Raw genomic sequence first — 25,141 nt, 5'->3', positions numbered from 1 at the left:
TCAAGACTTCAGACTTTGAAAAATGAGTTAGAATACAAAATACTTTATTGAAATGAAGCACTGGAATGTGGAACATTTGTTTTAAGTACTGTTTTTTTTAATTTATTCTCTGTTGTTTTTTGAAAAGACTACATAGATTAATCTCTTTCCATGGAGTTTTTGCTGTGGCAGCTGTGAAGGTGCGTTTTTGCTGGTACAATTTAAATAAAGAGTAAATACAAAATTTTAGTACTGTCCAGGGAACTTGAGATGGATATCATAGAATTTGCTATTCTGAAATATTAGAGCATATTGCAGAGTGGTTTGCTTTAATGTAGGTTAGAGAAATTGGGGAAAAAAAATTAAGCCATCTTAGGAGGATTGAGGGGAGTTTAACTATTTAGCAGGAAGTTTTATGGACTGCTCAGTAGAAGAGGGGTGGAAAAATGGCATTTGATACTGAACTAGGGTAAACGAGTTTTCTTCTTGTTAATAGAATCTTCTGGTTTTGTGGACTTGCTGTGATCTTGTTGGATTTAAAGTTTAATTAGAGAAGTATTACAGTACAGTTTTTGATACACGGATTTAAAGTTTAATTAGAGAAGTATTACAGTACAGTTTTTGATGCACAATGTAATTGTTTAGTTTTTTTCATTTGAAGAGTGTTTTTCCTTATTTCTTTAAAGAAGGTGCAAGATTAGTAGTCTTGTCACTGCTTAAATTAGTCTAGCACCATAAACTGTTGAAGTAACGTGCATGTACTTCTAGTGAGACATAGACTAAGGAACTTTTTTAATTGCTCTACTGCTGCCACAGAGAAAGTGAACAAAATTCATGGAGATGCTTGAATAAGATTTGCTAATTTAAGAGGTAAATGTACATTGGAGTTGACTATGCCAGGGTTTTTATGAACCATATTTACTTATAAGTTCACACTTTTATTTATAATACTAGTTTATATGGAGAAGATACCATTCCATTGCCTAATACACGGGTGCATTCTTTGAAGATTTATTGGTAGAAATTCTTCTTGGTAAAAGCCTGTAGATATCATATGGTCTGGTTAGATAATTTGTATGAATGTGTAGATTGGGTGATTGTGAAATAGTCTTATTCATAGCTCTTCATAAATTTCCCTCAAAGCAGGAACAGAATTACTTGAAGAAGCCTAAGTTGTTGCACTGTTATTTTCTTCCAGTAATAATTTCAGAATATTCTGAAGTATGTTGGGTGAAAATCAAGTAGACAATTGCTAGTAAATTCTGAAACTTGGAGACATTGAACTTCTATCCACAATATCCTGACAGTAAACAAAAACAGTGATGGTAAAGGTAAAAATGCAGGTACATTCAAAAGTTGAGTGAACACTATTTTGCAATATTTGATGTGGACTACTTTGTGTTCAGTTGTGTTTAAAATAAGTAAAAATGCTGTTCTTAAACCAAATAATTTTAATGCTTTGATAAATCAAGTATTTTTTTATTTTTAATGTATTTTATAATATCAGTATAAAACCAAAGATAGAAGGAAACTGACCACCAGATGTATCTATAAATGGCTATAGATATATTATGGATATATATCTATAATTTAAACTTAAATTTTCAAGGTTCTGGGTGTGTAAAGGACAATTACTTAGGAATGTCACATGGGAAAACATCAACATAAAGTACAGACTTCGGCTGCATAATTAGAAAGGGATTTTGTACGTGTGTTTCAGTTTGTGGGGTGTTTTTTTTTTACATCAGAAGTGCCTGTTTTTGGTGTCTCAAGGCTTTCCTTTCTCTTCCAGAAAATGCTGGGACAGAAGAGATGAATACTTCCTTTACTAAGGCCTAAAACTGCCTGTTGAAAATAATCCTGACCAGGCAATATACGAATGGCCCAAGGAAGCCAGCAAATTGATATTCAGGTTTTACATGACCTGCGACAGAAGTTTCCTGAGGTACCTGAAGGTGTTGTATCCAGATGCATGTTACAGGTCAGTGCTCTGTTCATGGCTGTACGAGTAAGCAGTGTTGCTAATTTGAGCTTTCTGTATGGGCGTCCCCTTTGAAAGCAGATGTTTTTCTTTCTGTTTTTCTCTATAAATGAGGCAAATGTACGCAGACAATTTCTTGATATTGCACAGCAAGCAAAGTGTTAAATTGGCATCTCTTTGTCCATGCCTAATCAGAGGTGGTCCAAAGTACATCGGCCTGTAAATCAATAATCAGTGTGTGTATGGAGACTGCTGTTTCACCAATCAGTATGCTCATGCCTTTTGGCCATCTCAAGAGCCAAAATTAACTGTGGCAAAAGGAGGGATGCAAAGCCAACTTGAGTCCAGCAGGGGCAATTTAAGGCAACGCTACAACGTGCAGCATTTAAAAATCTTATTTTAATTTTTATTTGAGTGTTGAAGCAGGTCCAGAAGCAACTTTGCTACCTGATCTCCATCAGTCTTAAAGGTGGGCCTTTGCCTGCATGCGGATTGGCGCCAATGCTTTCCATTCCCAGCTCCCTTGGCCTGCAGAGCCAGCACTGGTGGCCTTCAGTACCCTCTCCAGCAGGAAGCCTGGAGTGTGATGTGGGCACAGCCAGGTGCTCCAAGTCGGGCTGTCTCAGGCAGGATGAGGTGCTTGTAGCCTCCCCTCTAGTGTTAGACCTGAGTGGGAGGTGAGGCACTGGTGTGCATCTGCCCAGGGCTTTGGCTGCCAGATGGGCTTCATTTATTTGTTGTACCTTTGGGGTCTGTGTAATTAATTAATGGATTTCTGTTGGGCTTCATAGTAAAAAATCATTTTTGACCAGTGCATTTGTAGTTAGTGCTGAAGCTGCATATTCTCAAATTCTACATGCAGTTGCCTGTTTTTAGTGCTGCCACTATCAGAACACATACCATATTTTGTATCAGCTTCTTGTTCTGTAATATCATGTTAGCTACTTCAGAAGATAAATTAATGTCCCTTCAAAGCCCAGCAGGGACACCTAAATGCCTTGAGTTAACAAATGCTGGTAGACTTGACTTATTTAACTATGTTGCTTAAACATGTTCACTTTGCATTTTTCATCAATTCAAAGCATCCATACTGGTTGATCTTCTTTTTCATTCTAGGATATTCAACATTTGATTTACTCTGTTTAATAAGAGGATTATTCAAATAGTCATACTGATCATCAATATACACTGATAGGGAAAAACAACGGGTTACAGCTTCCCAGAAGCTGTCTCTGGACTATGGCTAGGACAGCTGTGGTTATGATTCAACATTCTTTATATCCTAATTTTTTGTCTTGCTATTTACATGTGTTTTTATGTATGAAATACATATTTTTCTTTACTTACACATGTATATGTACTCACACACACATACCTCCAAATAAAGTGTTCGTACTGTTGGGAAAAGTGTCTGTAACAATTTAACATTCATATTGCCAAGACTTTATCATGACTCTCCAGTCTTTCTAGAGTAAGAAGTTGTGAAAAGTGCGTTTCATCAACAGAATAGGTTTTGTTTTGCAAGATGGCAAAATTCTGCTCAGGGCTCATGAGGTTTCAAGCTTTCTCCAGTCCTTTCTTTCTCATTATTTAGCTGAAAAGGAAACTGAACAAGAGTATAAATTGCCTGTACTTGTTCTCAGGATTGTACACTGCTATTTTTGTTAGTGCTCTGTAGGACTTTATACTACAAGTACAGTTTTGTTCTTCAAACATGAGAACTGCTTGTTCAGCAAGGGCTGTGGACTTGGTGGAGTGAATGCATCAGTAATCATCTTTTGAATGTAATCCTTGATAAACTTAAAAACTAATGTTTGTCTTTATTACAGTCAGTGATCTTCATAACATTGAATACAGTGGATTTCTTTAAATAAAAAGAGCCTTATAACTGCGAAGAAAAGATACTGTACATACCATGTTATGACAGATTTTTGGGGAAGGGTTTAGATTTTGAGGAAATGTTCTAAGTCAGCTTTTATAAGAGGATCTTTCAAAAACAGTCTAGAATAATGTTCCATGTGTGCAGTATTGTTAAACTAATTTGTCACACTGGAAAGCTACCTTTTTTGTGAACTAAGACTCACTAAGAAAATCCTGTCATGTTGGTGGTTTTTTGAAATTTCATGAGCTCTGGTTTCTCTGATGCACCTTCTAGCTTTGCTACTCTCTGGCTTGGGGTCTTGTTTGTTTGTTTGTTTTTTTGGTTTGTTTGGGGTTGTTTTTTATAAAAGCTTCCTAACATGACCTCTTCAAACCAACAAATTTTGTACTTGGACTGATGGGAAAGATTGAAAAGCAGAATTTGAGAGTACTTGTGCACATGTTTTCAATGCTGCTGGAACAGTGTCTGAATCTTGAGTTCTGCCACCTTGTAGTTGAACACAGTGGAAGGAATTTCCAATAATGGCAGTAAGTGTAGTTCAGGTCAAAGACAAGTACTTGAGGACATTTGGTGTAAGAAATGCCTTGCCCTCACAGTACCTTATGTGCAGCCATCATATGTCAGGGTGAAGTTATTTTTAAGCTAGAGGTTATAAGATACCCCAGGTGAGAATCTGAAAGAATATAAGCAATTAGGCAGTTTATAAAAGCCTCATCAATAATACTATAACAAGGAAAATTTGTTTGGATCACTGTGAACTGTGCAGAAAAAATGTACAGATACTTCAGTCATCCTCCATTAATTCTTTGTAACCAAATGCTTACAGCTGTTTCTAAAGGAAGGTTTATGGCATTACATGCTTATAATGAAAAAAGTAAGGATAAAGAGAGTATGCAAATACCTCAAGGTAAATAGCACACTGTTGAAATACCTGAACAATATATAGCATGCAAACAACAGAAGACCACCAAAGAGCTAATAGGAGGAAACCTAAACATGCTTAATCTAGGGAGTAAAAAGTCTTGGGCTGACAGCACTGAATATTCCTAAAAAGTTTTGTATCCCTCTGTTTGTCCCAACAAGCCTCCTGCATTCAGCTCTCCCATTCTCCTCATTTAAAGCAATCCCTGCAGTGCCCACAGTCGGTGGACATTGTTCCCTGTTATTCTATTTTTTGTGTCCAGAGTATTCTATACCTGCTCCTCAAGTCTACGTCCTCTCCTTGCTTCCTCATTTCCCTCCAACATTCTTATTCTTTCTTTTTTTTTCTTTCTCTTTCAGGGTGCCAACATTTTAAACTCAAATGGGACATGGGCAGAGATAAGATGAGGGGTATTGTTTTGCTGGAATATGCTCAGTTCTGCCATCAACCGGTTCTCTGATCTGTAAAGAGCTAGAAGCGGTTGAAACTCTGCCTCTGCCAGCCAGAAGATGCCAGGGGTTCCATGTGCCCCCGTTTCCCCTTTGAGTTCTCCAATTTTCTCATTGACGTCACTGAAATTTTGGAATTGATTGGATGCAGTCTTAAAAAAGAAAAAAAAAAATTGTCCAAAGAAATGCATTCAAGCTGAATGTAAGGGCCTTGCAAGCTTGGCCTGTTCCTTTTTGGTTTGGTATTTTTGGCCTTTCTGTTAATGATTTTAATTCACTTCATGCAAAATCTGCCTTTGAGATCTCTCTAGCTTGTTTTTCTGTAGCATCCTATCTTTTTCCCTTTTCTGGCTCCCTTTTCTCCTTTGCAACAAATACCAGGCTATTGTTCTTATCTTACCCACTGTTCTGTCCGCGTGTTTCCTTTCTTCACTACTAACTTCCTTTGATTACTTCATCTTCTGGTGCTTATTCCAAACTAGAGGCAATATGCTTATCAATTTGATCCATTTTCATATCAGTGAATACTTTTTTCCAGCAATCCTTATATAGAGCTGGCTTGATAGATAGCCTTTAGGGAATCCTGTCATTTTTAAAAGTTTTGTGGCTGGGGTTTTTTTGGGGATTTTTTTTTTTCTTTAATTTGGAAGAATTCAGAACTGTATCTGGTCTGTATGAACACATATTTTTGGTTTTGTGGGTGAAGTTTAGCCTTGTCATCCCTCTCCCACTTCTGGAGATTTTTTGTTGTTGTTGCTGTTTGGGGTTTTTTGGGGGAGTTTTTTGGGTGTTTTGGTAAATCTGTAAGGTAGAGACAGTCTTGCTATGTCTGCACAGCACTGTCACCTTCATTGTGGTTGAAGAATGAGAAATGTCTGCTAATTTAACAAAAATGACAAAATAGAAAGCATGTAGCATGGATCAGTTTATCTGGTTGTGTTACTCTTTAACTAACTGATAATGTTGCTACTTGGCACATGCAATTTTTTTCCTTGATCACGTGCATTTTTTTTCTAGTAACTGTTTCTATGTGCTGGATGGATTTGCCACCTATTTAGTGTTAATAACATGGGTCTGAACAGGTGCTCTTCTGGCTGAAAGTATTAACCTTAATTTCTTGGGGAGTGGGAGGTTCTGTATGAAAAGTGATAAAGACGGAGCACAGTATGAAGAAATTAGGTCACTGATGCATGTTCACTCTTTCTACAAATCCTTATGTAGGAAAGAAAATTGGGAAGATTAGAGTACAATATTATTAAACATGTGGAAAAGGAGAAGAGAGATTAGTGGTTTGGTTCTGAAATCTTCTTAAAAAAAAGAGTTAACTAGGTTGTGGTTTCTGTTCTAAGTCATCCTATTACAGGTTTTAAAAGGTACAAATATAAGTATTTAAAAGCTTTGCAAGCAATAATTTAAAATTGAAATACAAATGTCCTCTAGGTTTTCAATTAATAGTTTTAATCTTACAAAAGAATAATCCTCATATATTTGTATAAACTGATTTTTGCATTTCTTTTGAAGTCGTGTACAGTTTCTTGAGTTGGCGTATTTCTTCTCTTCATAAGATTCACTTTCTGTTTTCAGCAGGAGGTAATGCATAACTGGTATTGAAGTGTTTGGGAAAATATATAAAATGAACATGTGTTTTTATTTTTGTTTTTAAGTTATTAATCATTACTATGCAGATGCTGTGACTCCATTCCTGCTGTCATTTTCCTCCCTAAAGCCAGAGCTTCGGTCTCTGCTGAAGATGGTTCTGAAACTGAGAAGGAATAGGGAAAGTATTCATCCAAGGTGTATCATACTGTATAAAGCTAGCTTTCCAAGGTGCAGGATCTCCCTGTCACTGCTTCAGAGGCAATGCAGACCACTGCCCTTGGTGCCACTGGCTGAGTCACTGTTCCCAGAGCAGTGAGCTTCACAGGCAAGCCCTTTGTGTGTATAGAGCAGCTATGCTAGCCACCCACCTAAAGCTTTCATCTGATGCTATATTGCTCATTTTTCAGTTGTGATTGGATATATTCATACATAACTGTGACAGTATTTTATCAGTAATGTCAAACTTCCATCTGTCTTTTTTAGAATAACAATAATTTGGATGCCTGTTGTGCAATTCTCTCTCAAGAGAGCACAAAATATCTCTACGGTGAAGGAGACCTGAGTTTTTCGAATGACTCTGGGATTCCTGGACTACGAAATCACATGACATCTCTTAATTTGGATTTGCAGTCACAGAACGTCTATCACCATGGACGAGAAGGAAGTAGAATGAATGGAAGTAGGACTCTAGCTCACAGTGTTAGTGATGGACACCTTCAAACCAGTCAGTCCAACAATGAACTGTTTCAGCAGGAACCACAGACAGCGCCTGTGCAGGTTCCACAAGGATTTAATGTCTTTGGGATGGCTAATACAGTTAGTGCTTCTAATCCAGGGCAGCATCTTGGATTTCACCTAGGCAGCAAAGGAGTATCTAACTTGTCTCAACAAACACCCAGATTCAACCCCATTATGGTAACTTTAGCCCCAAACATTCAGCCTGGTCGCAATACCCCAACGTCTTTGCACATACATGGTGTACCTCCTCCTGTACTTAACAGTCCCCAGGGAAATTCTATCTATATTAGGCCTTACATCACAGCTCCTAGTGGTACTGCTCGGCAAACACAGCAGCAGCCAGGCTGGGCATCTCAGTTTAATCCCATGCACCCTCAGCAAGTCTACCAGCCTTCACAGCCAAGTCCCTGGACTACTATTCCTACATCCAGTACTACGCCACATACCTCATCGCAACACTCAACACAGCCAAACCAGCAAGGCCACCAGACTTCTCATGTGTACATGCCTATCAGTTCTCCTACTACTCCACAAGCACCTATGATTCATTCATCTGGTAGCTCACAATCTTCGGCTCATAGCCAATACAACATTCAGAATATATCCACAGGACCTCGCAAAAATCAAATTGAAATCAAACTTGAACCACCACAAAGAAACAGTTCTTCTAAGTTACGTTCAACTGGCCCTCGCACCTCCACTGTTCCCTCTTCCCTCAACAGCCAGACATTAAGTAGAAGTCAACCCACTGTTTACATATCGGCCAGTCCTCCAAATACTGATGAAGTGATCACACGTGGTCAGCCCAAGGTCTACATTTCAGCAAATGCCACAACAGGAGATGATCAACTTGTGCGGAACCAGCCCACGCTTTTCATATCGACAAATCCTGGAGTATCTACTACTGCTAGGAATATGTCTGGTCAAGTAAGCATGGGTCCTGCATTTATTCATCACCATCCACCCAAGAGTCGAGCAGTGGGCAACAGCACCACTGCAACTTCTCCTCGAGTGGTTGTTACGCAGCCTAACACAAAATATACTTTTAAAATTACAGTTTCTCCAAATAAGCCCCCTGCAGTTTCCCCAGGGGTAGTATCCCCAACTTTTGAACCTACAAACCTTCTAAACCTTCCTGATCACTATGTTGAACCAGAGGGTATCCAGCATCTTACTGACCCTGTTTTAGCACATGTGGATAGGATCAGTGATGCACGGAAATTGAGTATGGGATCTGATGATGCTGCCTACACGCAAGGTAATATTCTTAATATAAATTGTAGAGATATTGACCAGGTTGTCAATTCAGTGTGTAGATTGCAGAACAGGAAACAGTTAGTAACCTTTATGATGTTAATACAGTGTCTTTAATTTTAGCTTTTGTGAGTGTTTCCTAAATAAATAAAAGCATTTTATAAGCAAATCATAGATTTCTTTTTATGGTAAAGACATGTAACTGAATATTTGGAGATCTTCTTCTGTTTGTCTTAAGTAGATATGTTATCTGTTTAATGAAGTGGAGTCATACCATCTTCATTTTTATGTTGTTCTGGAAGAAATATCTACGTTTGTTCAACTTAAAAGCTACAATTACATTGTCAGATTTCTAAATCAGTTGAGATACTGTTTACATTGGATAATTTTTTTTTTTTTTTTTTGTGAGTGTTATTTAAGAGGAAAGAAAAGCAGACTTCAAAAGCAATTCATAGCATGAAGTGTTGGCCTGGCCTCCATGTTTCCTACTATGTTCCTGACAATAAAATGCTTAAAGTCTTGATACTTACTTCTCTTACATTTTAAAATGTGAAAAGGAACACCAAATCAAAGGAATCTGTTTTAAGGGATCAGTGGTAATGGAGGGGTAAAACTTAGAATATGTGATACAGCGAGATAACCTGTTAATCTTTTTCTTCTGTTTTCATGGATTTGCCTGCTTTTATTACCAACTCAATGGTTTATTAACCCTCCTGTAAGCAATTAACATAAAAATGTTGAATGAGTCTTAGGATATTTAAGCAGTATTCACAATAGGTTGTCAAAATAATTTGTCTTTGACCTCACTGGTCCTCTCTGGACTTAGCAAACAATTCAGAATTTCAAAAACTGGCTTGTTCCACAGCCAATATAAACATTCTTCAGATGAATTTAGCCATTTTATTTTGTGTAAATAAGTACAGTGATCAGGACACTGAAAGCCAGGTCTGCATCTGGAGTACTACACTGGAGTGTTAATGAAGTAAATCAAAAAGTGATTCTAGCTTGTGCACTACTTCTGGATATAATTATCTTTGGTGAGGAATAGTCAATCCTAACTCAAAAGTTTCTAAAGGTTATGTGCCAAAACAAAAAACCTAATCATCCTTACATTCTCTTATGTTCAGTGCATAAAGAACTTCAGAAAATTCATCTATAGGTAAGCAAAACAATTGCCCCCCAGATCATATTTCCTTTTCTTACTTTGGAGGGAGACTTAGGTGTCTGTTTTAGTCTTAGTCTTGGAAAACTTCATATACCAGAAATTAAGCAATTGAAATCTTGTCCTTAGGCTCTAAACGGTCTTTTAGGTCATGAACTTGCTTCCCAAGCAAGTTGGGTACTTTTTAGGGGGTTGCAAAACTGCACTTTGGGTACATTTTGGGGAGTTGTCCCTTTCTTCTGTTTTTTCTTTCTGAGGGTACTGACTTCTACCAGGTCTACCTTTTTATCTCTTGTACCCTTGGTAGTGATGGCCACTGTAACCTCCTGCAAAATCTTTACAAGCTGCAGCTATCAGCAGTTTATCAAGATGAGGCAAGCTTGATACTATAGTTCCAGAAGCGTTGACCTCATACTTGCTGTGGAGCCCAGCTCTTCCTGAAGCCAAGCTGCAGCTATTAGGTGATGTGTAGATCTGTGATGTGGGCAGGTACAACTTTAGGGACCTCAGGAAAGTACCATCCTTCTGTGTCCTTCACTAGAAAGTGTGCTTGTACTTCTGAAGTTCTTTACACGTAGAAATGTCTTGCATTTCCAGCATGTGTGTTCCATTTCTGCTGCAATAAGTGCAGTGTTTCTTACGTTTTTGTTATTAATTAATATTTGGAAAGTTGAAGTCTGATAGACTTACTTGTATGATATGGCTATCTGGAAGTCCTAACTGTTGCTTTTAAACATGTTTCTTACACTTAGCAGTGGGTTTTTTTTTTTGGTCTTGCATACAAAAAGAGATTTGAGTTACTTGATGTTTTCTGTGTTCTAAACTGCATATGATTTAGCCAGACTGCCAGAATCCTTCCATGCAAGGTGCTTGTTTCCATTTTAATTTTCACTAGAGAAGATGAGTCGTTTCTCTGGCTATGTTTAGAGAAAAATGTATTTTCATCAGCTTTTCTATTTCTGCCAGAATGCTCCTTATCTTGGCAGGGAGAATTGAAACTGGCTGGGGGGGAAAGAAACTTTGAGGTGGAAGAGGGAGTTGCTTTGATGTCAAATGAAATTTCCTTTGCTCTTTTTATTTATTTTACATTTATATGGATGGTCCAACCCAGGAGAACAGAAGATGTATTGGATGTCTGTGTAGGTGCTGCTGCTTGCCATCAAAGAAACTTTACTTAATTGCAGTGTGTGTAGGCACCTCAGTCTCCTTCCATGATACTTCTGGTTTTCCTCCCAAGAAAGTCACAGCAGGTAGTAGAAGACTGCCCCAGATCTCTGTCTCATTTGCTGCCAAACTTGGAGGTTATATAATGTGTAAAGGAGTGAGTACTGCTCAGATAAGATCAATGTCATTTCCCTGGAATGCTTGGTTGTATCTCTGTCACTGACTCTGTGATCCTAAGAAACTCACTGTCACCAGACTTTTGAGAACTGGTTGCTAAGGGATGTTTCTCATTTTCTAGGATTCTAGTTTGAGATACTGAGGACTCACTTGTGCAAGTGTTGAGTGCATGTGTCCGCTGTTGAAGTCAGTAAGAATTCATGGTGCTGTGAGAAGTGTAATGCTAGATGCATGCCCAGAAGGACAGCCAAAAGAGGATGCATTTTTATGTGTTCAGTATCACTTCTGTTAGTGTGCAGGAGTATTCCCATTACTTAGGAGAGATTACAATTGATAATTAGCTTTATGAATATGAAATAGTTAAGTGGGATTTCAGTATATAATTTAGTTTAGTATAAAATGTCATATGGATGAAAAATAGAAATCTTGTTAGAAATTAAAAAATCTGTACTCAGATACATTTCTGTGATGTATGCTCTGTATGCATGTCATGTGATGAGTAGTGAGGCTGAACAGTTATTTAGTAATTGCACATTCTGCGTATAGCTTTCCATCTGTGTAATGGAAAGGCATCCCATCAAGAAAATACATAATTGTGTAATAAAATCACTAGGTAGATGTTTTCTTACTAGGGAACTTAAGTCCTTTGTTTAAATATTACATGGCTTTGACTGTCTGATGTTTTCATATTATTTTCTTTAACTTGAAAGAGGATGGTGTGCAAAGTTGGGTGAATCATTGGTACCAACTATAGTTATATATGTGAATGCATGTTTGCTTAGCAATTCTTGCCACTGTGTTTTTAATGTAAATAAATGAATTGATAAACTAGATTAGTAAATTAACATTTTGCACAGCTCTTGCTTTGGTTTCTTGGAACTCTTTAAAACTTAAAAAAATAAATAAAAGCTGCAGGAAACATTTTTTTTTTAATTCTTAGCCAGTCCTTGTAGATGTTTAAGAAAAAAGACTTGAATGAGATACAGCTGTGGCCTATGTGCCAAGAGGCTCTGAGTGCGTTGCCTCGTGTGGTCTAAAAAAAAACACCACCTTATATTCGGCTCTGTCTATCCTTATCCCTGCTCTTCAGTGATGCTCTTTTTAAAAAATTAGGTAAAGAGAGAACAAAAAAAATCAGTTTGAACTATTGAAGTTGCATATCACATGACTGAATTCTGTGCAGCTTCAAATACAGTTTTGAAAACATGCACAAGCATAAGTGTGTTTTGAGACTCTCATGAACCTCCTGCCACAGTGTAATTGCATTGCCAGAAATCCCCTCCATATCTGACAAACTAAGCGATTCAAGTCTATAGGGTAGGGTGAAATCGTTGTATTCCTAGATTAGAATTTATCTTAGAAACACTTAAAATAGCAAAAGACACTAAATTCACATTCACAGACTCTTTGAGAAAACAATTATGCATACATTTTCAAAAGTAAAGGTATACTTAGTGCCTGACTGAGAAGGTCTCTAGGAGAGGAAGAGTGAACTTTCGTCCTCCAGACTTTTATGCTCCTTCCTGTTATTATAATGATATACAGCTTTTATGTGAAAAATGTGCACTTTGGATGTCAGAGGAAACAGTGGCATCTGCCAGAGCATTGAAATGTACTGCGCTCTGCTGAATGCAAACTGCAGAAGTGTAAAATCTAAATGTGCCAAATACCCTGTTTGCACTTGATTAAGAAGTTGAACTGCCGTGTTTTTCTGAACGTTTTCAGTTGCTCTGAGCAACACTAGAGGGAGCTGAATACTTAAATTGCTGATTTCCATTCATAAATACAACACTGAAATACAAGAAAAGTTTTGTCCTCCCCCCACCATTGTTTTCCTGCAGCTACCAAATTGATATTAAAGCAAAATTACCAAATTGTACATGAAAGTCTCCACTTAAACCAATCTCTTTCAAGTTCCTTATCAAAGTTACTTTTAATAGTAGAAGGATAGCACAGTGGTATCAAGTGATTCTTCTTTAATCACAATGGTAATTTTTAATGTGTGTTTTTAAAATCTGTTGGGATTTGAAATTGTCAGATGGTAGTCACAAAGTTCCTAGGAGAATAAATTGCATAACTTTCCAGACATGACATAAAAATGAAAAGCATGTAGTTAATGCTGTGAGCATCCATCAGTGCCTTCTCCTTCTTGTGCAGTTCCATACTGACAGCTGAATTTCTAAACCTCACAAGTGGGAGAACACTGAAATGAGAAATCGTGGGTTTTTTTCAAGAGTAGCTTAAAAAAGGAGATGAGGGATGCACAGGTGAAGTCTTGGTCATTGTGTCGAACTCTTGAGGCCATGCCATGCCATACAGCCTGATATTCTGGTAACAGTGCTCCTCACCTACCACATCCAGCAGCACTGGCTACTCACCAGCAGCTTGCATCCACAGCTTGACAGGTCTGAAGAGGTCTAGGCAGTAGAGCATAGCTGTGTTGCCTCAGCAGTCTTACCGAGGTAATGAAAACAGAAGAGACTGTGTAAAAGTGGAAATAGAATGTAAAAAGAAAATGGGCTTGTACAGTCTCTGCAGGAGTAGAGGCAAAGTAGTCTTTGATTTCCTTTTTTTAGACTTGCAGCTTCATTTGCTGTTTGTAAAAGACTTTTCAAGAGGAGAGGCTGTCTGTTGAGATTACTTACCTGATAATTCCTAGTCTTCAACAAAAATCTTTATACTGAGATTTCAGTTACTACATTTTTATTTTACGTGTGAGCACAGCTGCAATTTTTACTGTAGTGCCACTACTGTGACCCAAAGTAAAGGTGTCTGTTTATGAAAATGTCACCGATTTGAGATTTGAACAAAATGTAGCAGAAGCTAGGTGTCATTTCAGTATCTTGTGAACATTTGTGGCTCAAAAGCCTAGGCTGGATCTCAGTACAGTCTGTAACACTGTTCAAAAATAGTTTGGCATGGTTCCTCCTTTTAAAGAACCTCTGGAAGACAAAATGCAATGTGTGAATGAATGAATGAGCAGGCAAGATCTGCAGGAGAAGACAGTTCTGCTTGCCAGAGACGTGGAGCGTTCCATCTTTCTGATAGGTTTTTTTTGGTTTTTTTTTTTTTTCCTCTGCTACTATTGGGAAACCTAGGCAACCAGATTTGAGTGCTTCTAATTTTTTGGTACCTGAAGAAATTGTGAGGAATTAAGCATCATGTTCCAGCTACAGTTTGGTTTAAAGACTTTGTGAGGCAAATTCAATCTTTTTAAAATACCTTGTTATTGCTACTTCTTTATCATTTCCCGGGTGATATAAAAGTATTCATAGTCTGTGAAAATGATCACAGTTTATATGAATTACTAGTTTAATGGATGAATGAATGGCTGTGCAGAAGTTAAAATGATTCTTTGGTTTATTTAATTAAATGCATTTTTATAGAAGGTGATTATTACTTTGAGCTGTGGTATCTGCTTTTGTGATGATGTTTAATAATAAATCTACCTTCAGTGAAATAAACTCATTAGATTGCATGAATTTGTGTCATCTGCTACTTATATGCTTTATACCTTTAAAAAACTGTGGTTTAAAACTGTGAAGTTTTGCTAACTTCATTGTTTCTAAATTAGGTTTCCTTGTGCCTTTTGTTTTACAAATAGTAACCAGTGTTAGAAATTAGAAGCTGACCTAATGGTTCTGCACCACAGTTTAGGGGTAAAGTGACATAAAATCCAGCTTTTGTCAAATATCATAGTTTGCTAGTGGTGTGCTTATTTCTGGTTTGGTTTCATTTGATGGTTTGTACTGTGATGAACACTGGATCCAATCCTAATTGTAATAAGCATATGTAGTGCTCCATATTTCAGTTGTCTGAAATCCTTTTCATACTACCTGTTTTACAGTGGTTAAGATGAATGCACAAAGAAATACTTGTTCCTACCTTTGGGTAGTTAGTCTTGTAGGTTTTTACAGATTACAGATAAATTTTGCATGGCCATTTATTATGTTGTATGGCTTTCTTATATTTGCTTGTCTGTAGTTAGCTTGTGCTGTTTTCAAAAATACAGCACTTTCTGTCTTATGGCAGAGATTTTCTTGTGAGGAAATTGGAAAAGCAGTCTGTAGCAGTATTTTTTTCCATTTTTTCTCAAAAGAGTACTAACTTGCATCTTAATCTGATGTTACCATGTGAATGATAATAAAGTAGATAAAATGGGACTTTATGTATTGCAGCTTTACTGGTACACCAGAAGGCCAGGATGGAGCGACTTCAACGAGAACTTGAGGTTCAAAAGAAAAAGTTGGATAAACTAAAATCAGAGGTCAATGAAATGGAGAATAATCTAACACGAAGGCGCCTGAAAAGATCGAATTCTGTTTCCCAAATTCCATCAGTAAGTTGAAACGTCTGTAGGGTATGAACCTAAACCACAAGTGTGGTCTGTCACAATAAATTGAAGGAAGACTCATTCAGATACTGACAATATACTGGGGACAGACAGTATAGCTAGAATTAAGCTGGTAAACAGTGGAGTTTAGAGTAAAGACTAAAAATGTGTTATTTAACCACAGCCTTGAAGTTTGCTAATTTCTTTGTGAAATATTGCTTTTAAAGGCACTCACAAAAGGTTTGACCTGATAGTCTTTATAAGTTAATCCTCATACTGCTATCACACCAAGTACTTTTTGGTCTTGGTGCATATACTGAGCTCAAAGAAACCGATTAATGCACCAGTTTTCAGTGCTGGGTGATCATTCATTGATCTGGTGGAGCAGACCACTGGCTGTGCCCCCACTGCAGTTTGGAGTTGTTCAGTTAGCTCTGAAGTCTGATGAGAGAGATCAATTTAGTAGATCTGGAAGCTTTTTGTAAGATTATGCTTGGATTAAAAGAAAGGTGGTCATTAGGGAAGATTCTTTTATCATAATTTCTGAAATAATTAAATGTTGTCTACCTGTGCGTGAATGATAACTGTTCATAAACTGGGAAAATTAGTCTAACAGGCAGATTTATTTTTTCAGCTGGAAGAAATGCAACAGTTAAGAAGTTGTAACAGACAGCTGCAGATAGACATAGATTGCCTAACCAAAGAAATTGATCTTTTTCAAGCAAGAGGTACAGTATGTCTTAGTACATCAGTAACTGTAAATGTTGATTTTTTTTTTCCCACTGTCTACATGTTTCAAAAAAGTCTGTGTCATACATGATGGGTATACACACTTTTTGAAAAATTATTACATTGCTTTGAGTGAAACCATGGTAGTAACTGTCTTTAAAGCCTGTTGTTTTTATTGGCCATATGATTTTCCTAATTCCACAGTCATTCCTATTTCATACTTGGCTCAGAAGAGAGAAGTTTGTGATGCCATTTATTTATTAAATGCTAGGGGGGGAAATCTGATTATCTGAGTATCAAAGAAAGAGAGTAAGTTTTTTGAATTATGCATCTATACATATGTGTTCATCTCTCTCTTTTGTCTTCCACCTCTGTCTGTTATTTAGCCTCTCAAGTTAGCAAATATAAAGTGTGGTTGTAACTTCCAGTGTGCTCTCTGCTTTCCTTGTCTGCAAGGACACAGCTTTTGGTTGTAGGGGTGAAATGATGAGACAGCTGAGCCAGTTCAAGAACTGCCAACAAGAAAGCCTCTCTTTTCCTGCTTCTCTCTCTTGCCATTTACTGAGCTCTGACTCTGTATTAGTTTTTTAGACCCTTTGCAGAGCTGATTCTGTTTACGAGCCAAGCTAAAACTTGCATTACTGGAAAAGCTTGCTGCATCTGATGTGAGGGAGAGGCACAGGAAGGGAGAACTGAGATAGTGAGAGGGAAGGAATTGATACTTCCCACTGTCAGAAGCAGTGAGCTGTTAGATCAGCTGGGACATGAGCTACCAAAGTGCTGCTTCAGACAATCTTCCTGCAGTTCAGGAGAAGGCAGACAGGTGTGCTGAGTGTAATGCTACACTAAAAACATGACCTTAAATAGAGTGAATAGTGAGTGATTTTTTTTTTTTTTTTTTGCATGTTACAGTAAATTGCATTTAGAACTTCCTTTTGAGTTTTAATTCTAAGCATGTATAATACACTGCATAGTAGGTAAGATATCTCTGAGTATAGTTGCAATTTAGAAAAAGTCAGCTAAGATTAACTAACAAAATGATCTTAGAGTAGCAGAAAAAGATACCTTTAAAGGAGTTTAGTTTGCTAGATTTTGTCTCTGACTTTACTGTATGTTGCATATTTTGGGCAATAAGTTTGTTAAAGTGTATTGTTGAAATCACTAATATCTCAGTTAGGTCTGTATTGACACCTTGGTATAAAAGGTGAAAAGTGAATAATAGTATTGTTACAGAATTACTACCAGGAAAAACTGATATTATTCCCTACTCAAGTTTATTTTTTTAAACTGCTGCACTTTTTTTTTTATTTTCAGGACCACATTTTAATCCCAGCGCTATTCATAATTTTTACGATAATATTGGATTTCTTGGTCCCGTGCCACCAAAACCCAAAGGTATTGTATTGATAAAATTTGGATTTGATACAAATACTTGGTTTGTATGTAATATCAAATTCTAATTTACAAATCTTGTTTAAGTGTTGATTATGAAATAGATTACTTCAAAAGCATACAAACCTTGCATTTTATTTGTATTGGCAGTAAGTATGCTTCTGTTTGCTCTTGTTTCCTCTCTATTGATACTTTCAGGAAAGAGAAGTATATTAAATGGGTTATGTTAAAGATGGATAATATATTGTAAGGCAGTTTATGTAATGGAAGCATCCATCTTTCTCTAAAAATGATCATGAGGTACATTCCTTAGGGACCAGTGAAACTCACTTAGATGACTTCACCATTATCCATAGCGAAGAGTAGATTTACTTACATGTAGCAACAACTCTGGTTGGTTACTGTCACTGGAATTTGTGGCTGCTTTAGAATTTGAATTAACAAGTTATATGAAAGCCTCTTCTGACTATTGGTAAATGTAGTTGAACAGGAAAGTAATGCAGAGCAGTAGGACAGTCAGTATTGCTGAATATTAGCCACTCTTAAACACTCTGCTTGTCATTAGTGTGCACATTACTTGCTTTTTTCCCTCTCAGAATGTCAAACAAAGCAGAACAATTATCTCTTGTGTTTAAAATAAAGCAGAGAATGAATTGTTTGGAACATCATTATACTATGACTTTAGGCAGACCACCTCATGAAACACGGAGATAATCCACAGGTGTTTCTGTGCAGTCTTTCTGACCTGGAAGTTCTCCACATAATATAGATATGTGTGTTAAATTGTCCTTGGAGTATGCAGTAATTGTTGTTACAGAATCTCATCCTAGAGATTTCTGACAGTTCTGCATTGTAAAACCTATCTTAAAAATGCAAAATTATCCCTGACTGGTTTATAAAGCTCTAAAGTCCCTCTATCAATTATCTTTCTTTTCTTCTTTCTTTTTAAAAAAGTATCTCTGCTGTGTCTTAGCTCTTCATTAACTTTAATTTTCATTTCATTTTAAGCTTCAATTTAGCTATCATGTAGGCTTTGACATAAAACAGAATTACTGCTGTTCACAAAAGAACAAAAATAATTCTTCTTGCAACTGTGATCAGTACCGTTGTACTTCTGGAGTTCTTGCTGTAATTTTGCAGCAGTTGCCGTTGATTAGTTCCTGATGAGATGTTTTCCAGATGAAATAATGGGCTTTTGCAGTTGCCTAAACCAGGGAACCCTTAACTTGAGAAGTCACTCATCTCTCTTTTCATCCTTTTCATTCCTTTTCTCTCTTCTTCTTTTCTCTCTTAAAATAGTTGAAGATTGCTGTCTTAACACATCATGCAAAACGATGTGTTGGTATGGCTGGGATGATTACTCTAGCATGACAGAGCCAGGCAATGGTTTTTCTTTAGTACATCTGTCTGCTGAGCTGGCTTGAAGAACTGCTACCTTCTTTCTAGGATAAAAAGTTTAATGTATCAAAGGATTACAATGCACATACTTCTTGTCATAATGAATTTTAGACCACTCTGTAGACCTCAGATCTAAATCTTGTCCATGTTTCCTGTGCTGATTAATTTGCAAATTTTATCTCCTTATTATGCAGTAGCTTTGAACTGAGGGAAGAAAGCAGAGTTAAGGGATGGGAAACTTGATTTTTTTAGTTTTACCTTGAGCCTTTTGGCTGACCTACAATCAAGCTGTAGTCAAGGGGGTGGTAAAAAGCTGCTTCTGTCACTTTTAATAACTATGCTGTTCTCAGAGGAACAAGATAGTTCTCAGTTGCAGGAAAAAAAAAATCTCAAAATTCTTTCCATGCTGTTTTCAGTTAGTAACTGCTTATCTTATCTCTTCCATGTCACAGATCAGAGGTCCATTGTGAAAACACCAAAGACTGTTCCAGACACAGATGAAGATGAGGGAGCTCAGTGGAGTTGTACCGCCTGTACTTTTTTAAATCATCCGGCCTTAAATCGCTGTGAACAGTGTGAAATGCCCAGGCATTTCTGAGCCAACGGGCCCATTACCTTCTGTAAAACCATAGCAAACATACAAGGAATTGTCCAGGCGTTGGGGGGCAAAAAAAGCATTTATGCATAGGATTTTGTAAAATGGAAAGTGTGATGAGATGGTGTTTTGCTGTTGTTAAATATCAGCCCACAGAGCAAGCAATACCTCACAGTTGTGTCACAGGCAGTTGACGCTGATCGGCTGAAGGGCAATCTGCTGAGAGACTCGCCAGCTGCCTGAACCATGTACAGTATTACCAGTAACACACACCGTGTTCAGTGCCTGGGTGTTGCCCATCCTCTTCTCTGCCCCGATGTCACTACTGAATTTTGACAGGGGAAAGGAATAGAGTGCTAGTGTTTTTGTTTTCAGAGCTTTCAGTGAAACACTACATGCACAAAGGAGATCTTAAAAGGAACAAGGTTTAAATATTTAAACTGTTTGCTGCCACATAGTGCCTTTGATAAAGGGAAGAACTTCACAAATCAGTGGTACTCTTTGCCTTGTCTTCCCTGAAAACATCTCTGTGAAGCCAGAAATCAGTACAATCACATCTAAAGATGAAAAGGAAAAACTGCATGCGTTGTCTGTACAATACACACAGTGAAATACCCCAAAGCTTTTCCTACTGTACATAGCTCTAAAGCCTGCTTTAAGTGATTTCTTTTCCTCACCTTTATTATTTTCTTGTACTTCTGTATGTATAGTGTAATAGTCTTTTTGTTAACTTTCTTTTTTTCCCTTTAAGTGATTAAGCACGATCATGTCCCTTTTTTTAAGCTTTTATCTGAGAGAAGCAATGCCTTAAAATAAGAGCATTAGTAAGAAACTATGCACAAAATAGCTTTCCTCTGCTCGTTCTGTACATTGCTCTTGTAAATGCTGATGATCTGTGAAGACCTGCAGATGCAGCGTGGTAAAAGTGCAGGAAAAGTTGGAAGAGTTATGCATATAGTTCACTCTGTACACTGAGTTTTACGGTGGGTGACACAAAGGGAGCATTTTGTCTGGTGTGAGGAAACCTTATACTAGGAAACTTTCAACCCACCAACAGATCAGCATCCGAGTTAAGCTTGCTTCATCTGCTGGGTGTCTTGCAGACTCCTGAAGAGAGATCCATTGGGGAAGTACATAAAATGCCAAAATCAACAGCAACAGCATCGTACAGCTTTGTTCAAGGACTTTAAATGCTTTCCTGTTTTGGCAGCCAGTTTCTAAACCTGACTTTGTGGTGAAGTCTCATATTTATAGAAAACAAGGATAGCAATATTTAGGACAACTGAAATAAAGGCTGGAAAAGAGAAATCAAACAGACTTGAACACTGAAGCAACCTCAAGCATCTCTTTTATTTTGATGATCTATTTTTTTAAGGAAAATACTCACATAATCGGGGATGTATGTAACCAAGATCAAGAAAATGGAATTCCAGTACAATATGCATGAAAGACGGCACGAAAAGAATTATGTAGCAGCAGCACTTAGTGTGAGGCTGGAGGGAGTGCTAACCATGTAGCAAGAGACAAAGTAAACTGTCACCCACTGTAAACATCCGCCAGTGGACACTTTTATTAGGAGTTTTACAAGTGATCTATGTGAATGCACAGAGGCCTTTGTTTTGAAGGCTTTGCATTTTTTTTATGTGGGAAGAAAATGTCAATCCCAGGTAATTAGGCAGTAGACCCAAAGCACTTGCATTCAATGCATTTTGTTTATAAAATGAGGCCTTGTTTTTCAGCTTCATCTGCAGTTCTATGTGAAGATTGACAAATCAGTTTTTACCTGTTTATTAATAAAACCTAATTTGGATATCTTGAGTTGATGGTTTTGTGATTTAGCTGGGTAAACTGCCTTTGTAACAGATAAGTTATTTATAAAAATTAAAAAAAAATATTCTAATGTTTTCTTTTGTGATTTGTTTGCTTTTTCCATGCTGTGGAGCAACAGAATACTCAACGGAACAATAAGCATTAACAGTATTAAAAGTAGGCTGATTTCTTATGAGCAGAGTTTTTATTTAAGCATTTGTTTTGTTGAACCTTGTCTCTCCTGCCATGCGTTACTCTGTTTAATTCCAATTCAGTGAGCATAAGGAATGTATTTCATAAAGTTGGACTGAACAAGATTGTTTTCTGACCAAAGACCCACTCACTTATTCATAAAGCAATAAGCTAGACACAGGCCCTTTTTACTTCCTGCTTCTGGGGTTTATGATTTTTTAAGTGTTTTTCTAAACCAAAGTGGGCAACTACTTTGTGGTAACAGATGACAAACTTATGTTGATATAAGCAAAGTTTAAGGATGAACATGGCTAAACTGTATCTTGGTGCTATGGATATAAATGCTGTGAGATGTGGTGTGTTCCTTGACATGTCTTTCCCACATGGATCCTGTTGAAGCAGATATTTGGTATGTGGAGTTGGGCTTTCCTGAGATATACTGGTGCTGTATAAAAGGCCTTCAGGAGACATCTATTAAAAAAAAATTAATTACAGATCCAGAAAAAAAAATCCTTAATGTATATTATTCAACTAGTGTGCTGTAATCTGCAATATGAGAAATAGTGGTTGGAGTGAGGGGTGCAACTGAATTTATAGAGGAAACTTCAGTCAACTGAGGGGTGGAAAGAGCATATTTGGAGAAATAGGTGAGATGGAATCCTGCTCATTCTATGAAATGCATAATTGATTTTTTCCCTTGTTCCCTTCTTGTTTATTTTCTGAAGGAAAAAAAAAAAAAAACTTACATCCTTGTTCCAGCTAGCTGTGCAGAGCCATCTGCTCAACATGAGTGTGTATTGGACAGCCTTTTCAATAACTGATCCTGAAACAGTGGGATAAGAGATATGATGTCTCCAGTGTCTATTCCAGACTTTTACCTTCCCCTTCAAGAGTTTTATGCCCTTAGCATACTTCAGGTCACATATATCATCAGATAGTGGCATATCAATGTACTGTGTCATGGCCTTCAATTTGAAGGATGAACTGGAGCTAGATTTCACTGCTGGATTTTTTTCCTCACAGAACATTTAAAAAAAAATACTTGCAGGAAGGTTAAACTTTGTGTTGTGAACATCAGTACTTTATATTGGATGCTGATTTATGACTTTTTACTTTTCTGTACTGTCTTTGTCAGTGATCTCAAATACATATGTGCAAGAAGGGAGTACCCTTCTTGGCTTTCAGAGATGCTCCTCTTTATTTTTTGTGAATGCTTAAGATTGTCACTTGGTCAAGTTTCAGAATTGGGATAACTTTAGAAATGTAGCAACAAAACAGAGCTAGTACTGACTGGGCTGCTGTGTGACATCAGCTCAGTGGAACTGACTCAGTTCACCTTGCTACTTTCTAGATGTATTAGAAAAACATTTGTGCAGTCTCTCAGCAGTCAAGCTGTTCTGTTGTCCAGGAGTGTGGCCAGGTGTGGCACCCATGAAATTCAGTTTAATCATGAGATTCAGTATCTTTAGTCTCAAGCTAATGATAAATTGGCTTTAAAACTGTGTGGTCAGTATTAATGCCTATCCGTGTATTTCCTTTATTTATGTGAATTTAATCAGTTTTGAGGTCTTGAAACATCTACTTTCAGCGTGTTTTGTAGATACCTGGGGGAAAAGTGTCCTTATCAGTACTATATTTCTTCAGTCAAATTCCTCTCACTTGAATATATATTGGAGCCTGGACACAAAGGAAGACTCAATTAAAGATGTAGAAGAAATATTAGAAAATAAACATCTATTGAAATCTACTATTTACTCTTTTCAATACTCCTTTGGTATTCTAAAATGGGAGTATTGCTACAAAGCAATGGCAGAAACTTTTCAGGACAGTTAACAGAATATGTAGTGTAGCTTGTGAATGCACAGCAGTTATTACTTAAGTTTAATTCTAACTTTAGCAAGAAAATAATTTGATATCTCATATTTGTTATACCCAGATAAGTTGAACAGCAAATATAAATTAAACTTTAGATTACTTTCATTGGCACAGAGTGGAATAATTTCAGTGCATTCTTTTTTCAAGCCTGACTGCTTGAATAGCTATTTTATTGCTAATTTTGAGGAAGAATCTTTGATTTTATGTAGTCCAGAGGTTCATATTTTGTGTAAACTACTTTAAAAGTACTGAGAGAGAATAGGAAGAGTTTCTTTGAAATGTTTGGGGGCTTCAGGCTCTATAACAAGCTTAAGTGCTAGAGGAGCAATTGGGAGTGGTGGTGAACATTTAAAATATGATCAGACTCAATTTGACTTTTTTATATGATTCTTTAGTTTTAATTTGTTCTTCTCTTTGAGCAGTTCTGTATGAATGGCATCTACAGTAGAACTCAAACAGTGCCACCTTCAGAGGCAGCACTGAGTAAAAGTCTCAGAAATTTTTGCTTCAGTCAAGACTTCACACATGTTAATTTCCAGCAGTGCATATAATTATGCTTTCATCACAAATGCAAATACTTTTTAATATTTAATCAAAATATAACAATCTTCAGCCAGTGCAGTGCTGCGGCAGGCATGAGTTTAGCTGATTATTTTTCCCAGTGTCCTGTTCTCTTTATTGATTTGATTAGCAGATATCCATGTGTACTTAGAGAGGACTTTGAGCCAAAATTATCTGCAGGGGTTCAAACTGCCTATGATGTGCGAGTTCATTTAAAATAATAAAACCCTATCATATCACACATGAGTGCAGATTTTAAAAGCGAAAAGTAGCATCTCGATTCGGGTACTACTAAAGCGTTTGAAGTTGTTTTATACACCAGTTTCACTTTTTAAGGGGGCGCATTGTTACGGCTTTGAATTCTGTGACTGTGCTTTTTTTTCCACACCATTTACAGGAATGTGGTACCAAAATAATTTTGATGTAGCTGATATGGTAACAAATGGAGATGCTGAGAATTCAGCATTTTAATGTGCTTTTTGTCTTAGGAGATATCAGCAGACCTTATTAGCCTGTGACTGATATACCTAAATTCAGGTTCCCCTTGCAAATGATTGAAGGTCCAAGGCTAAGGAATGTGGTGTTGGAGATAGCAAGGAAATGGTCTAAGGAATGCTGTGCCCTTTGTTCTCCGTATACAGAAGCAGGTGGTGTTGCTTTCCTTGCATCCTGCTGTAGCATGCAAAATAAAATGTGGCAAGCAGAAGACCTCAGAGCTGGACAGGGTGTGTTGAAGTCAGGAAGTTGGGACATTATGTGAGAGAAATGCTGGTGTCACCACTGTGCATCTGCTGACAGGATAGCCACGTCTCCGTTGTCTGCTGAGGTTTTGCGCTTGCCACATTTCATTACATGCCAAGGAAAAGTTCACAAGGTTTTCCTGAGGAAAGGACAGTGAGAAGTGAGTTCCTGGAGTTCCTTATCTGACTGGTACACAGCTGCTTACCCAC

General features: G+C 37.3%; 1 protein-coding gene across 1 annotated transcript in view; it reads left to right on the top strand.

Moving 5' to 3' along the window:
- TAB2 (TGF-beta activated kinase 1 (MAP3K7) binding protein 2) overlaps positions 1 to 21,658 on the top strand; it is a 59,623-nt gene extending 37,965 nt beyond the window's left edge. Inside the window, exons 2-7 of the mRNA XM_053973991.1 lie at positions 1,772 to 1,960; positions 7,296 to 8,808; positions 15,486 to 15,646; positions 16,275 to 16,368; positions 17,684 to 17,764; positions 19,612 to 21,658. Of these exons, the coding sequence (XP_053829966.1) occupies positions 1,859 to 1,960; positions 7,296 to 8,808; positions 15,486 to 15,646; positions 16,275 to 16,368; positions 17,684 to 17,764; positions 19,612 to 19,757 (2,097 nt within the window). The 5' untranslated portion in view covers positions 1,772 to 1,858 and the 3' untranslated portion in view covers positions 19,758 to 21,658. The remainder of the gene's footprint in view (positions 1 to 1,771; positions 1,961 to 7,295; positions 8,809 to 15,485; positions 15,647 to 16,274; positions 16,369 to 17,683; positions 17,765 to 19,611) is intronic.
- Positions 21,659 to 25,141: the final 3,483 nt, after the last annotated feature.

Source organism: Vidua macroura, chromosome 3, assembly GCF_024509145.1.
Source record: "Vidua macroura isolate BioBank_ID:100142 chromosome 3, ASM2450914v1, whole genome shotgun sequence".
Classification (NCBI taxonomy): domain Eukaryota; kingdom Metazoa; phylum Chordata; class Aves; order Passeriformes; family Viduidae; genus Vidua; species Vidua macroura.
The sequence above is the reverse complement of the archived record's forward strand: the minus strand, read 5'-3'. Positions and strand labels throughout refer to the sequence as shown.